At 42.8% G+C, this 17,075-nt stretch overlaps 1 protein-coding gene across 2 annotated transcripts in view; it reads right to left on the reverse strand.

The window, feature by feature from the left end:
* Positions 1-17,075, reverse strand: part of UBE2O (ubiquitin conjugating enzyme E2 O) — a 69,002-nt gene that overhangs the window by 31,877 nt on the left and 20,050 nt on the right. For both annotated transcript variants that reach the window (XM_062591560.1, XM_062591561.1), the window contains exon 2: positions 503-562. In XM_062591560.1, coding sequence (XP_062447544.1) covers positions 503-562 — 60 coding nt within the window. The remainder of the gene's footprint in view (positions 1-502; positions 563-17,075) is intronic.

The raw sequence follows: 17,075 nt of genomic DNA on the forward strand, positions 1-17,075 counted from the left end.
CTTCAGCAACACTGGGATTTGCTGCATCTCTTCTGAGAGAAGCTGGACAAGATGGTGCTTGCTGGAGATTGAGAGGTCTCCCTGAAAATACTTCTTCCAAACAACACTGCCCACAGCACACCAAAAGGCACACAGTAACACTCAAGTGATCTGTCTCCACACCAGCCTCTCCTTTGGGGCAGAGAGAGCAGGTCCACATTCCCTGCAGCTTGGATTGGCTTAAAACTTCAGAGATGGCAGGATGGGCAAGCTTGTCTTATTACCTGACATCATCATACTCGTTTGCTCAGGAGATCTTTATATCTTGCCGATATGCACCAGCAGCAGGGCAACCTTATTGGCATTTCATTTTCAAAGGATGCAGCTAGATCTACTAAACATGCTAAAAATAGAGTGTGCTCAAAGCATTACTCTCCAAACTCCATTCCGGGCAATTTGGCAGGTTTTAGAAATCCATACAGCAGTATCATAACCAAAAAGGGACACAGAAAAAAGCACTTACAATGGAGCTCATGTGTCTGACCACATCTCGAGGGACTACAGAGCGATCTTCAAGCTTCAGCTGGAATAAGAGAGAAAGATATTAGATTTAGTGACCCCAGATTATACTTAGTTAGAAATAACAACACGACAAATAGAAACGCACAGTATTCCACCCCTCAGGGCTGAAGAGATTTTTTAGCAGAGGATGCTGAAGTACTTCCTTATACAGAGTTAACCCTCTTGACACATTTGTAAAATCCAATTTACAGATCTGAAACACAGCAATTAAGCAACCTATTCATGACTGTGCTATAAGTAAGGAGATACATCAGAAAAGATACAGATGTTCCGATTTGTACATGACTTTCTTATTAAGTCTCCCTTTTATCTTTCTCCCTCTGCACCATACATCACTGCCCACTCACACCCAGTCCATGTACTGGAGAACATAGAAGGCACAGTAAGAAGTGCATCACACCACTGCTCTGTGTTTTAGCCTGCACGTTTAGCCTGCAGAAAATTCTCCAAAAACCTGTGGAAATCCTGTTTGCTCTGGAAGATTTTAAGCAAGATACTGCACAGTAAAAGATCTTAGTTGGCCAAGGAGTCGGTTTTGGCATCAAATTCACTGCAGGAAGCTCTTGCCATAAAGAAAGCAAGGAAAGAAATCCTTAGCTGTAAATCAGAAACAGCACAGGGGCCTCATCAGTCACACAGACACCAAGAATCTGATTATGGCTCTTGCTGCACCCAGTAGCCCCCAGGTCCATACAGGTAGCAAAAACCATCAATAAGAGCATGGCTAAAGTCACAGCACTGCTCATGCTCCAGCTTCTGCAAAAGCACTTGCCGGCAAAGAGCTGGCACTGGCAACAAAAGGTACAGCTCAGCCATCATTACATATTCTCCATTAGCTTACAAAGAGCTGTGGGGACACTAAGACTCATAACTAATAAGGGGAGGTACTGCTTGATGCATCTCCAGTGATTATCGGCCAGTTAAGCAAGCAATATCCTTCCAGAAGTAGTCTTTCATCAAGCTATTTTAGTGATCTGAAGATCACTTGCAGACTATTTTATTAAGTGTTATCAATAAGCTCAAAACTGCAGATGCATTTCACATCTAATGCATTACCCAGATGCTGTACAAGGCATAATGCTCTAAGCATGCTAATACGGAGGCCGCAACACTGAACTCTAGGTTCAGGCTTGCTCAGTCTTACTGTAAACGCTGTTAAGATTTCCACTTCTGCTGCACAGGAACAAATCTGATCTACATTTCAGTGGTCAAGCATTTATTTGCATTGGTACCACACTGAGCCCTGCAAATACACCAACTGCATACCACACGTTTGAAGAAGCATCATGTGAGCTGAGTATCAGGGACAGAGCCACTCTTTCACATCTTACTTTCAAAATGAAGCTGTTACTTCTGTACCCCACCAGGTTTCCCTGTTGACTCCCCAGTCCAAAATTGATGGTGCTTTGTCAGCGTTTCACACTAATCCATGCCTTGGCTTACAGCCTGCATTACTAATTTAGTCATAAATCTATAATCTAAGGACAGGATCCAGAATCAAACCAATATACCTGAGTATTTATTGTCATCTTGATTGAGTGTTTCAGTAAGAGGAAGACAGACAGACAGAGACAGGCTCTTGAAGCGTAGCTTCTGGAGTCAGAATTCCACCAGAGTGGAAAACCTGAGGCCTCCTTCAGCCCACTTCCAGAGCATCAAAGTGTTTTACTGCCTCCCACGTGGATACAGAGATCAATTTTTATCAAGCTTTCTAAAGTTATTTGTTAAAATAAGCACTATGTGTGATAACCTCCTGATATCCAAAAAACAAGCAGTAACATCCACGTTGCAGTAAGTACTCAAGCAGCATTTCAGGTGTTTTAACTAAAGAGCTCTCCTCCTCCAACACTCAGTGTGTAACACTACTCTCATTTCAACACGCGTTCGAGTAATGTAAGCTCTGACACTTGATGTTTAAATCGATGCATTATGTTTCAACATATCGCTAAGCCACACTGCTCTGGTCCCTTCTAAACATAGTACCTGAAAAACCTAAACTGACACGACTATCTCATGCTACCTAGCAGTGGCAATATTTGAGTAGTATTTAATTCTGGCAAATTGTAGAAGTAGTAAATGAGTATTCCTGGCCAGTCACATCTGAAGAATATGATCACACAGAAATTCTTCCAAAAGCAAGGTATAAGACTTCGTCTGCAGCTGAACTGCATTCAGTCTATTTTCATATCTCTCGATTTTTAAAGGCAGCGCGACTATTTTCAGCTTCACGTGCCAGACCCACCTGCCTTGGTTGCTATGATAAGCAAGCCCAAGTAGTAGGCAGAATATCAGCCCCAACAATAAATACTTAGTAGTCTGTCATCACACAAAAGACAGTCAAAACCCAGAACTAACCTAACCAGAGGAAACCAGAATGCCTGTTTCTGAATACATGACAGCTGAGTCATTCTTCCTCTCATATATTACACCTAGAGTAACATGATCATCAGCCGAAGGTTAGCTCCCTCACTCGGTGGTGATGGAACTCAATAGTGCAAAAGCACTTTTAAAGCAGGTATGTATAGCTCAGTTGCTGTATTTATTTCTATGAAAATCAATATTAACATGACTAGAGTTCTATGCTCTAGAGTAACATGCCTTGATACAGCCCCAAGAATCAGGAATGTGAGCTCTCTAGGGAGGTTCTTAGCTAGTCCTGCACTCCTACATGCCAGCTGTACACAACACCTTTCCAAATATCTCATATAAAAGGCAGGTTCTGTGTTGCTTTGTCTTCTAAAAATTTGTGTTTATCTATATCAAATAATGCAAACCAGAGACACTCTTCACTGCAGAGGCATCTTACCTGGGCAAGAAGGGATGACCAGACACAGATCAGTCACACTGGTTAATGCACCAACTACAAAAAGGAGCAGGACAAAGATGCAGAATAGTTCTGGCATCTCTGTCTCTTCCCTCTGCTATTCAGATGCTTTGTCTTGGTGTTCAGCACTGAATCAGTGTCCGAGCTCCACAGCAGACCTACTAGTCAAAAGGCATCAGCTTCAACTAAAAGAACACCTGTGATATTTTACTAGGTCTGACAATGCTCTCATATCGCACAACAGGAAAAAACACGATTTTCATTTTTGCTTAGGAAACAAGCACCAACATGATCATGTTCCCCTTTCTCAGTTGAGTCACCTTACCTCAAATGAGAAATAAAGTAACCATCATGGCTTTCACCTGAAATTGGGTAGACAGAGAGAGGATCATGATTCCTGCTTAGCTGATGAACATCAGCTCATTAAGCCTCAGTAGCTTGATTGCTTCCAATCATTTGTCTAATTTCCTCTAGCAAACAGACTTGTGATTTCCTGAAACACTTTTTTTAAACTGCAAAGGTTGGGAAGTATACCTGAGGCTTTAAATCAGATCCCAGCTTTAGCAAACAATTCAGTAGCTAGGTGCAGAAATCTCCTTCAGTAGGGGGTGAGTTAAATATGCCTTATAACTCTTAGGATATAATCCTTCAACTCCATAAAGCCAACGGGAGATACATGGCCAGTTTTCCTTTAAGAGCCACCTTCTGATAACAGATCAAAAAGAGAACAATTTTGACGACTCAGTGCAGCCACCAGTGCCAAGTACTGTGGCAGGTAAGTAAGCAGCAATCAGTTCCAAAGCAGTTTGTGACGAATAACAGAGCGGCTGAGGCTGCTACATGAACTGCTACCTCTGATTGTTGCATATAAAACCCCAAAACACTATTGAAAGTGCTCAGTAGCAGCATAAACCCCTGGTCACTATCTGCATACTTAAAAGCAGAGTTTAAATTCACAGATTAGCAGCTCACATTTATCCACCAGCTGACAAAAGCTCCTCTGTGCAGGCTCCAGTGACCAGCTCCCCCCATGCAAACATGTTGTCCAAAGAGGAAAAGCACACATTTATGCTTACTCCCAGCACATTATCTCCTCTCCTATTCCCATACGGTTTCTGCTCTGCATGGGGCAGCAGTCTTGGTATTTTAGGAGTAACAAAAGGAGAATGCATTTCTGCCTGCAGAGAGTAACAAATAGTTTGTTCTGCTACCGTCATGGTTCACTGCAAGTCAGCAATGTTGTCACGTGAGGCAATTATGAAAAAAAAAATTGTCCTTTGCTCAGAACAAACCAAGAACACAAGCTGGAGAACAAGCTGAAATGCAGAAGCGCACAGCAGTTTTAAATACTGAATGTGTCCCAGACGAAGTCACCAGTCGTTCCGTTTCAAAAATGCCAGCGTGCAGCTCACAACGCACTTCGTACAGGCTCCCTTACCAGCTTGCAGAAGAGCTGACTACTCAGTGGCTCCTGCAGATTCAACCCCTGTTAGAGAATTCGGCGGTGGAAGGACACAAGTTCCCTTATCACTGTTATTTGCCACTCCCAAGGCAAAACTTCAACAATTCCATGATCTTCAATATTCAATGACACACAGACTTGGGAGCACAGGTTTCATCTGCATCAGCCACGGCTATACAGCTATATTTCTGCTCAATTACTCTGAGATACAGAGTTCACACTGGCTATGGAAGATGACACCTGATCCAGCATAAAGCTGGCCAATACTACGTAAAACTACTGAAGTTCACACCGGGTCAGCACCATCTGGTATAGCTGTGATATTTGACCTAAGAGCAAAACACGCTCGGGGGTGCTAGTTTGATCCCACAGCCTCTATCTTCAACACAACAATTACGAAGAACCATCGGTTTCTGTTCCAGCCACTTTCCACTTATCCTCAAAAACAAGAGCTCTAGGAGTAAGCTCATGGGGATGGAGGAGAAAAAATAAGCAGCCAAGAGAAACCCTCCTTCAGTAACTGCTTATGAAGAAGGGAATAAGAGACCACAAAAGCAGAGAAAAGTACAATTGCTGAAGAGTAAGTGTTACACATTCACCTGAACTGCTCTAACACTGAGTGGGATGTTTACTCAGCCAACCGCGGGGCAGAAGGAAACTACTTGAATCAAATAGCAGAAGTAACTTCAATAAGAAAGTGGGACTTGACTAGCAGTAGTCACCAAGAAGAAATCAGAGAAGCCAGGCTTTGACCTGCACAAACCCACCACCACTATTCACTCTCAGCTCTTTCTCCATCTCACATGTCCCAGCACTTTCCCCACACAGCTTGCGTAACTGATCTCATTTAAACCATTTCCAGGTTCTTCTAAGTTAAAAAACAAAAAAACAAACAAAAAAACACCAAAAAACAAACAAAAAAAAACTTGTGATTTTACAAAGCCTGTCTCACACTATGGATGGTGGTAAATTCTGTCAGTAGGACTAAGAGAAAGAAAGGTTGAGGAGAAAAATAAAGCGTTTGAGATCTATTATTTTCTACGGTCTCCTTTCCTAGTTGAGCTATGGAAAACACGTCATCATTCTCTTTAGTCTTTTTTTCTTTTAACATGCCAATGGACAATGTCCTGACAGAGAAGAGATGAACTAGATATTTTACTTCCTTCCAAGTGTAAGGGTTATGATTTTATTCTTACATACACCTAAGGTTTTTAAATTATACTGGAGAGAGGTCTTGGCAAGTCAACTGACTGAATCTGTTCCAGAGTTAAAATTTAATGATCCTCCCTGGGACATCTCTGCAGGTCACCGATTCCAACTGCAAGTGTCCAGCAATCCCCACATTAATATTTTTATTTTGAAGTATTATCACCTACTTGTTAGCTTGGAAGTTGTCATGGAAACTTGTAGTACCAATGCTCAAAGAAAAAATAGGTTTGTAACAAACCTTTGGGAAAGCAGTCTACTGCAGCAACAGGTAACGAGCTACTGCAGAGGTCTCCAAACACCACAGCACATTCAAAAATGATATTCCATAGTCAAAGCTAAATCTAAGTACCTGATGTCATGAAAATACATAACCTTGTTTCATTCAACTGACAGACAGGCTCTTCATCGGTCTTTCAACTGACCTGATCTCCTGGGACCAGTAAGTCAGTGTGAAGCAGAACATGGGGTATCACCAGCTTCCCAGGTCTGGCTTCTGAATGTGAAAGGAGTCAGGGCCTTTCCTCTGTAGGCAAGGCCTGGCAGGCTGTGACTCAACCCAGTGCCAGGCAGCTCTGGTTTGTGACTGGGACCACCACAGGCCCCTTGCTGAAGTTAGCAGGAACCCTTCTTGCTATATGGAACAGCTCCTGGACTGCCACCAGTTCTAGTCCTGAGCATGAAGAGAAAACAAAAGTTGTGCTGTTCACGCTATACCTAGCTGTAAACAGGAGTAGCTCAACAGCTACTTCAGAGATGGCTGAGGTGTCCCTGAAGGTGGGAAAGGAGAGGGCACCACTGGGAACAGGCTTGGTAGTAGCCATTCCAAGGTAATGCATCCTCACTCAAATCACTACTCCAATATTTTGGGGGACTACAAGGTCTTATTACACACCAACTCACTTCGGGTAAAACAGTAGCCTAACAATCATCTCAAAGCTGTTTTTATTTAAATCCCAACGAGGCGTCTAAAATAGCAAGTCAGCCGTCCAAATATAGCGTGGCTGCACAGAGTTAGACGACAAAGGTTGAATTTCAAAGAATTTCAGTATCAACATGTTACTAGTGGCATCACATTCTTAGGGAAACATGTTCTACAAATGAAGTTCACTTCCCTTGAAAGACATTTGTGTTACATTGATCATACTCATCGCACGAGCCATTTGTAATACAAAAAAGTGTGTGCGTCAGGGGAGCAAGACTAGAGAACCCTGTGGAAGGTAGAATTTGGTCTCTTCTGAAGATCAAATGGTTCATGTCACCTCCCTTCTAACAACTGGAGGCTCCCGGCCAGACGGGATGTATGGAGGGGGAAGAGAATAAGGCAGAAGAAAGATTACTAGAAATTGACTCTTGAAAACCAAAGTCTCACAACCCAGAACAACTGATCAAGAAGTAGATATTAGAGTTGTGTACAGCTCCCAACACCCTACTAGAGAGCAGAGAACAGCCTGTCATCACTCTGCCACAGAATTAATCCTTTTAGATAAGTTCCTATGCTTCAGGTTTTTAGTCATTTTACATTTTATCATCATTCTGCATTTTCATAATATCATGATATCACCTGTCATCTCAAAGCACTCAGAATTATAAAGTAGAAAATATTTGGAGGCATACAGCAATTGCATCAAGCTTAAAAAACCTGTCGAATATGGCCTGCATTAAATAAATTCCCCAAAACCTTGACTGTACCATTCAGGAACAAAAAATTCCAAAAAATCCAATTTGGATCGGTCAAAGTGGAGAAAGGACTGAGCAGGATATTTATTTTCTAGATTCAGTTTGAAAGAGTCTAAATACTTGACCACAAGGCTGTTTTGGGCAGTGTAAAATACCATTCTGTAAAGGTCAAGTTGATGATTAACTTCTGCTGCAGAAAGAAAAGAACAGGGGTACAGCCAACATGCTCCTCAAAACTGAAATAAGTGCTTTAATGGACTTCACAGAAGCTGACACCAGCACAGCTTTACAACACTAAGCACCACCTGCGAGCAGTTGACTGATAACATACTATTCTTCATGAAACTAGCAGATTGAATCTATCAATATCTGACATTCAACACACACTCAACTAGCAGTAGGAACTAGAATTTGTCCACAAGCCCACCTGAAGTAATGCCAGTTACGAGCAAACAACTCTGGGTTTAATTTTACCATTTGGATACCATATGCATTCAGACAGCAGGTAAAAGGCATGACCTGAAGTAGGATTTCCTACATTAGCGCACTATCGTCCCATTGCTAGTAGGGATAAACACAGCTGCTTCCAGCCCCAGGCAGCCACACACTGCTCTGAAATAGCTTGCCTATCACCAGATGAATGTCTGCAACAGTTTTAGAGCCCTTGTCCTAAAGGGACATGAATTTTTATCAAATTACACACCAATTATTTATCGGATTGCTACAGACAGGCAGCATCTGCTGTCTTCCAAAGAGTCATTTATGGAACAGTCAGCAGGTGACTACACATCGAAGGCCACAGAGCAGGGAAACCCTCTGCAACACCCACAGGAGACCAGGTAGTCTGAAAAAGGAGAATTGAATCGCTAGTTCTGTGTTACTGTTCCCTTCCAACACTGCTTGTGGAGCAGGAAGGTTTTTACACAGACGTTTTCAAAATATGGGTTTGCCATTAGTCCTTATAATCTCATAACATAGTTTTTCCTTATGAGAATTGTAGGTCCCCTGAGAGGCATGCTAACAGCTGCAATCTGTCGTTATGGAGAGGCACAGAAAACCAAATTTGTGCCATTCAGTCAAGTTCCTTCCAGCTTCAGACTGAACTTCTTCCAAGTCTCTCCTAACACCACACCTACCTGCAATGGACTTTTAACTACTTTTGTCCCTGTCTACCTTTCTAATCGCTACCTGTGCTTTTTCCATTATTTTTGGACAGTAAGCATCTTAGCAGGGAAGAGTATCTTTCAGGTCTCTGTAGGTATGAACGCCTCCTGCAGCGTAGTTCTGGTCCTTCACTTGCGGTGAGAACGCTGCACTATCTCTCCATCTCCCAAAAGGCAGCTTTGAGCCTTCTGGCAAGTTACAGGGCGCTTGGACACCAAATGTGTCCAAGAAGTAGAGTCTGGCTATGAAAAAAGTGAACAAATGCTACAAAGTTCACAGTTTTGGTCATAACATGGGTAAATGCTGTGCTTTGGAGCAGAGGAATTTGGCAATAACATAAATCTTTTGCTTAGCAAAAGTAAGTCTTTTACTTAAGACTTCCCTTGTCCAAGGCTATCAAGCATTATGTTTGTGACAAATCACTGCTATAGCTCTGCAAATTTACATGATATTTTTGAAAACAGTACAAGATAGATTCCCTTGTCTGATGAGCCCACCAACCTAAAAAGGAAGACAAAGTACAGAACAGTACTAATTCAAGGAAAGGAAGGCAAGACAGAAAGGTTAGTGGGTTTTCATTTAAGGTGAAAGAAGTTGGCCTGGGAGAATTTCCCAGCAGAGGGAGCAATGAACTGAAAGGAGGAGTTGAGAGGACAGGAGGAGTGCGGTGGGTAACCAGCAGAGATAGATGTTTGAAAAAGAAGGCGAGCCTGTGCAAATATCACAAATCTACTCTACCCCCCATTTTGCTTGGAAGATTAATTACAATTACAGTTGACAATAGCAACTCTCAGCTTTTTAAACAGCCTTAGCCTCATATTTCTATCCCATAAGTGCAAGAGTTGAACATCAGTGCTCATCGCAAAAGGATACAGCAACAGGGAATCTACTCTTGTGTGAGGAGGAAGCAATGAAGCAGCAAAAACAAACCTGGCACCTAAACTGCCAGCTCTGGTCCTATAAAAGCCTATTGATTTTCCTAGACTCAACAGGCAAGAATGATCTTCAGTGCAATTGAGAAAAAAAAAAACAGAAATAAGTTTGACTTTGTCCAATCTTGTCATTAAGCACTGCTGAATTATTTGTTCAAACAGTCTTACAATCCATATACTCACATCAATCAGCAACTAGGTCATTCCATCTGGGAAAGCACAGCAATACCTATGTGTGCGTAAAAAGGTTTACAAAGCCTTAGAAGAGAGCTGAAAAATAATCCAGAAAGAACATAACACTCAGCACGAAGACGTAGAAGGCTGGAGCTCAGAAACACAGGGGCTAGAAAAAGAAGGAAAGGTCTCACGAGAGAAGGCTTACTGAACATGGTCACCTACAGTGCTACGGGGCCTCTTTCAAAGATGTTCCCAAACAGAGGGCTTGATTTAATCATAGATTTTTCTTGTTAGCAGCAGTTTATGATAAAAGATATTCCCCTTCTCAGTATTTCTACTTCTGCTTCATACATCCAATTTCCTCAGTGTATCAGTTCTAGGAAAATCAGTTGCCTAGCAGAAAAGACGAGACAGGCCTAAAGAATCTCCTCTCCGGGTGCAAAGTGCCAGCAGCACAAAGCGCTACAGACAGCACCGGTTTTCTTATAGGAAGATGGCTGAATAAAAGCAATGACTCTCTCCTGCTGCCTCCAAGAATTTGAGAAAAGCTTGATAAAGACTTTTCAGCTAGCACCAGATGGCACTGTTACCTGAAAAAAATCCACAGGAGACTCCAGTTAAAGACACAGGAGCAGCCGGTCAGAAGCACTAAGCAGAGATGCAGACAACATTTTGCGTGAACATCTAGTGCTTCTCATAGACAGGCTGCCTCAACACCGACACAGTAAAGCCGCATGTAAAACAGGTCAGAGCTAGCAATTCCCAACAAGAGAAGAGCCACGAGGCAGCACAGCAACCACAGGAGCACAGCACCTATTCCGAAACCCAGACCAGCTTGTTTAGAGATGTCTAGCTCAAACGGGACCTAAAGAGATGGCTGTGGACACCCTGGTAATACCTAACCACCTGGGGTGAAAGCAGTGATTGTGCTGATGTTGTTGGCAGCATCCAACAAGGCCTAAGTGAGTCCAACAAGGTCTAAAGAACAAGATACATTTGGTTACTAGGACAAACTCCCCTAAGGAAATACTCACTTGGACGATTTCTTATACTAGCTGTGTGATAAGGAGAGAGCAGGCCATCTCAGCCACCAGCCTTGATTCCTGGTATTCCCTGCTACCCTAGCTTGCTGATTAAGCAGTGTTTCTCCTTATGCGTGAAAAGACCAGTCTAGCAGCTCTTTTTGCAGCAAAAGGATCCCTCGAATTGTTGGCCTCAAAAGGAGACATCAGTTACGCAATAAATTTTCCGCCTTCTTGTTGGACTGCACTGGGGTTGACATTTGGACAGCAGAGCTGTAGGGATTAGTCACCCGTCACTCCAGCAGCACATGAGGCACGCGGCCAGGCCTGGGGCCTCCATCTTCCTTCCACGCATATGCCACCAGGAAAACTGTGCAACCTGACTACCAACAGATTTGCTGGTGAGGTACAATGTGTCCAAGGGCACTGTACCTTTCTACGTCTTTGGGAGTAGGACTGAAAAGTAGTATTTTTATCTGTGTAAAAATATTCCTTAAGCATTGACCTGTTCCCACACTTCTCATTTCAAACCGTATTTGCTGTTCTGTCTACTCTCTCCACCCCATCCCCATCCCAGGGGGGAACAGAGGGGACTTTTTTGCTGAGCCAAAACTTGGCTTTGCAGGGTCAGTGGTAACTCTGCACTGGGAAACAAAGCGTAACTTTATCCGTCTCAATCAGGTCAGCAGTGTGCAGGGGGATTCATTATTAGCTCGCAGCGAGAATCCACCTTGCAAAAACTGCCAGGGAACAACAAGAGGGAGACATATCAACAGAAAATCACCGTGTCTGCTTTCCAGCTGGTTAGCTCATATGCTGCTGCTGTGAATACAAACCAGCCATTTAAATTAGCTTCTAATTGTTCACAATCATTCAGAGACAGCATAACCTGCAAGCAGCTTTAGGAGAGGCAAGAAAAAAAATGATTTAAGATGCCTTGGTAAGATTTTTAATAAGATTTATACATTCATGCTTTACAAGCCTGAAAAAGCTTGCAACCTCCAGCAATGCTGTTTCTCTAACAGAACCTGCTGTTCAGATGTGTGCATTGCATGCATTAGAGAGATCAAATAAAGCTGTTCCGAAGAAAACCCATGGATGTTTGCCCCACTAAGTTTCCACTTTCTCACTGAACTGGATTTTTGGACTTGATTGGTGCAAAAAATAAACCACTAATGTTTTGGTTTACTCCAATCTTTCATAGTCTCTGCACATAGAGGCAGTTTGAGCAATGCTATTTATAAAACTGCTTAAAATTCTGGACACAGCCAAAGCTCTTTGATAGGATGTCAGCCATGCGACACCCAAACGTAGGAGGCTGACACAGGATGGTTAGTGTAATACAGCCCACGGTTCTTTCCCTTTCTTTCACCCAGAGCTTCCACTAACACCCTCACAAGAGTCCCTTCCCCCAAACACAGACATTAATGTTTCACAATTGCAGCAATTTTCTCTCCTAGGAGAGAGGAAGGATATTACAGTTTATTATCTTTAAATCCACAACAAGCAGGTTTTAGTTCACACCTAAGACCCAGTGAGTCCAGTCTGCAGACTGCATCTGGGCATATCTTAGTAATGAGCTTCCCTCTCATTCAGTGATGCTTGGATCTAGAGGTACAGCGCTGCTGTAAAGCCAAAGCGTTCATCTAGACCTTGGGAACACTAGCAGGTATAATGAACTTAAGCAGGATTATTTCATCAAGTACAGAACCTCCTCGAGGAGACAAAGCATCTCTGGAAAGCAAGGTATAAACAGCTCTAGTTGAGAGCACGAATGCTGTGTCATGCTTCACTCTCAAGTCAGTACCGGGCAGCAAGTGCACAGCACTGACCGGCTCCTCCTGCAGCTTCTCAGAGTTTCACGTCTGCTCTGAAACGAGAGCATCTCTCTAGAGAAACACTCTTGGTTGATCTCACATACAGAACATACTCCCAAAACACCCTCTAAAGCCTTACTGCTCTGCTACGCATGAGGACTGCTGCAAGGACAGACAAGCTCTCTGAAGTCTGAGGAGAAAAGGCAGAGCGTGTAATAAGGCAGATAAGGACCAAATTATATTTGCTAGTTCAGCGTAAAAATGTAAGACTCTCAGGCTGGCAGTGGGGGAATTTTCCCCTGCTAATGATTAAGAGTAGTCTAGGGAACCTGTGAAACTTAGCTCTCAAGGGAAGCTGGTATCACTACCTCCTACAGGTAGGAAGGATGCAAGTCTGGGGTCCTCTCTCCAGTTTTTGCCTTTGCACTAGGATAGGAGACACTGTTTTAACAGGTGCAACGGCTAATGCTAGCTGCAAGACAGCTCTGATGTTCTGCAAAGGCTTTCTGTTAAACAACATATCTTTTGGAGTTAAGTCAGATGTTGCCTAATAAATAAAAGTCTGTGTGTTTATGACCAGCTCAAGCAAACTGTGGAATCCTGGGGACAGAAGCTATCTGAAAATCCAGTGAGAGGATGGGTACCTAGCGCATGCATTTATTTCTGATAAACAGCACGGCCACTCCCCTAGCTCATACTGCAGACGAGAGCGTGCAAATGCTATTGGGACAATGCAGCACAATTGCATCATTGCCCAAAAAACCTCAGCTGCATTTTCTATTCATTGAAAGAGTTTCAATTATCCCCCCTGTTATACATAAATGCTGTACTTGCCATTACAGAAAGAAGGAACAACCCCTACTGAATCCATAGGCCAGGCTACAGGAGATCAGTTATTTGGGTTTCTGCAATCCCTACGTTATCACATGCCTTTTTATTCAAGAGGTGAGTTCACCACGCAGGGATTGGCTGGTGGAAAAATTAAAACATCCTTCAGTCAGAGTGGTTTTAATTCATTGCCTCCTTCCCATGCAGGCTGTTTGTGCATCCTGTAACACAAAAGCAAACAACCCTACATTCTCTTCAATAACTTCGATGAAATCTCACAAGGACTGGTGACGGCAACGATGCATAAAGGACCTAAGTGTAAAAGCCTTTCAGACCGTGACTTAATTCTCCTACAACAAGGTATTATCTTATCCCCTTCACACCAGTAAGTCTAGTGGACTGACTTTTTTTTTCCCTTCCCCTCTTAGCCACAGCTCAAAGCTTTCAAGTTCATATTTAAAACCCAGTGATATAACCATATGGCGTGACTATATCATTTTGCCTTCAGGTATTTTCTATGCTGACTAAACCATTTATCACAAGCTTTCCCATCTTGTGCCAGCAATCCAAGACAACACAGCATTTTAGCCAGCAGAACATCCAGCAGCTACATGAAACATCTCTCTCCTTTCCTTCATTACTTCTGTGGATATCCTTTCAGTTATTCAGCAGTATACTTGATACAACGCTAATTTGAGACTATAGCTCAAGGCATCTCCCCCATCCCTTCCCTAGCAACTGAAAAGCATAGCCATATCTAGCTCACAAAAGCAAGACATTGAGCCACCAGCATAAGTGCACATTTAGAGCAACGGACAGAGAGGCCAGAAAAGCAGTAAATCAGATGTCCTCTGATCTTATATAAAGTGCACACAGTTCCCATTCTAAACCCGCTGAAGTTAAATTACTAAGTACCTTACTGTACACAGGACTTACAGCCAAAATTCTCCATACATGCATTAATCCTTGCCTGTCCTTCCTCTGGGCATACTACACAGGCAATAGCTAACATCATGCAGAAATACAACTTCATTGTAAAAATCTAGTAGGCCCCAACTCCTATAACACAATGCAGCCCAAGAACTGTACAGCATTGCAAATTACAGGGAAAAAAAAAAAGAAAAAACATTTCCCAAGATGCTCAAATCCATTTTTCAAGGATTGCATAGGTATTTAGGAGCCCAAACATCAGAAGAGTTCCTGAGCTCCCTCAGGAGCAGTGCACTTCTAGGCCAATGAAGAAACTGAAGTCTTCCATTTTTAACAGGGGACACGCAGAAGAGGAGGATGAGGTCTCAGAGAAACCTGAAAGTGCCCCTTCACAAGAAGCATTTGTAAAAGGTCATCTCTTACAGGGAAGCAAGGGAAAATTGACTGTTAAAAGAACTCACTGGGAAGTTGACTGTTTTCCTATAAATGTCAAAGACTAAAGTCACAGAATTTCCTAAACAGGCTTTAGCAAGGAATAAACCCCCACCCCCAAAGCCCACAGCTGCTGCATACCTAACCTCTGCCTACAGATCAGCAGTTTTTAAAAAGCCTTCTCTAAATTGGTGAGCCCTCAGTAGGAATAGGGGAACCTGTCTCTACTGCCTTCCTCGGCTAATGCCACCAGCATCACAACTTTCAGTATATCATCACTACCACCTATAAGATGCTTTAACACAGGTCTAGTTAGAAAAGATGCTAAAATGGCACTGGGAGATGACACGTTTGACTTGAGAGCTCTGTTAAATATTGTGCATTTATTAAGTGCGTTGTTCACTTCCAGGTTCCCCTTCCCCCCCCCCCCCCCACTTCAGACCTGCAAATTCAACCTAACATCTGAGTTAAGCTGAGGTCTTTCATCTTAAGCATCTTCACTGCCTCCACAGATTTTCTCAGGTGTAACTTGACTGGAGTATGTAGTTCTGTTGACAATGTCCTTAGAGGAAACAGGGCTCGTTCCAGACAGCACGAGTAAAAAGCAGTAAAAGCCCGTTTGCCTGAAGTCAGCAGATCTGCCTCCAAATAAACGCAGATCTAGTCAGTGAGAGGAGTTCTTAAAAAAAACATTCACCCTGTAGAGTCGAAAGGCACTGGATTCCTAGGACAGCCATGATGCTTAGACTCGTACTGTCCCTGTGCTAATAGCTTTTTGGGAGTAACTTAACTCCAGAAAAAAAAAAAACAATGCTAAAGGCAAATGATGCAGCTAATCAATCACAAAGCCACTGATCCCTGTCCCCACAGCAGCATGAATCCAAATGTATATTTTGTGTATCGAGACATCTTTGCATCCATACATTGAAGAACAAAAGCAGACTAGAGAACAACCAATCAATAGCTACTGTCTGCAAAATACATTTTACCTTCTTAAACCAAGTCCGTTATCATCAACAGAGAGCCCCATATTTCCTGGGATTGTAATTCACTCGATGTCTACCTCTTACAATGACTTTTTCTGTGAGGATATATTATTATGTACATACACAGTAGGAATGTGTGCATTTTGTTTTAATACCAGACTCTGATGTGCCATACACATACTACACTTTGTTTTAATGACTTCAGTTATAGTAGAGGGATTTCAGCCCATCACAGCACCAAGGAAACACTGAGCCATAAGCTCAGAGTATGTTTGCAAACAATACTAAAAAATCTTACAAGATGATCTAGAAAGCTCTGCTCCTCTGATAGCTGGAGAAGGGCTTTGTCTGCTCCTCTTCATACTTTCTGCTTGCAGCAAAACAGAGGTTACCTGAACTCTGGCTCTCAGGAGCATTGCAAAGATGCCACGGTGTGGATTGCACTAGAAACCCTTGAAAGGTGGGCAAAGCTGCAGAGCCCCTGACTGTGGAAGGTAATGGTCAAATAACTGATTTCAGAGCAGCTGCAGAGCCAAATGTCAGGAACTGAACTACATCAGCACAGGTGTAAACAGACCTATTCCAAGGTGCTGAGCTGCAGCTGTATCCGGGAAAGGCTGTGTATGTTCTTAAGTTTTAGCTGCATTATATGGGCCATCATTCCTAATCAGACACAAAAACTAGGTTCTCCCTTGCAACTGCTTGTCCTCATTAAGTCCCACTGAATATTCAGCGGATTTGTCAGGTTCTGAATTTGATGTGTAACTTACAGCAGCAACTCCAATCAAGTCAGACCAACCACTACCAGGACACTCCTATGGTGACAGTTGTGATTTTTTTTTTACTTGAAAAGATTCCTCAGCTTTGCAAGCCACACATCTGGGAAGGCACTGTTTCACCAGCCACTGAAATGCAGTCATCAAAAATGGGTGCACTGCTAAATAGTGGGTAATAGGAAGCCAAGCACACAGCACCCTCTTCACCTGAAAGAATGTACTCTGCAAATAAAACTGAAGACACCGTCAGGATTAAAAAGTATATAGAACCTGCGGAA

This window comes from Rhea pennata, chromosome 19 (genome assembly GCF_028389875.1).
Source record: "Rhea pennata isolate bPtePen1 chromosome 19, bPtePen1.pri, whole genome shotgun sequence".
NCBI lineage: Eukaryota > Metazoa > Chordata > Aves > Rheiformes > Rheidae > Rhea > Rhea pennata.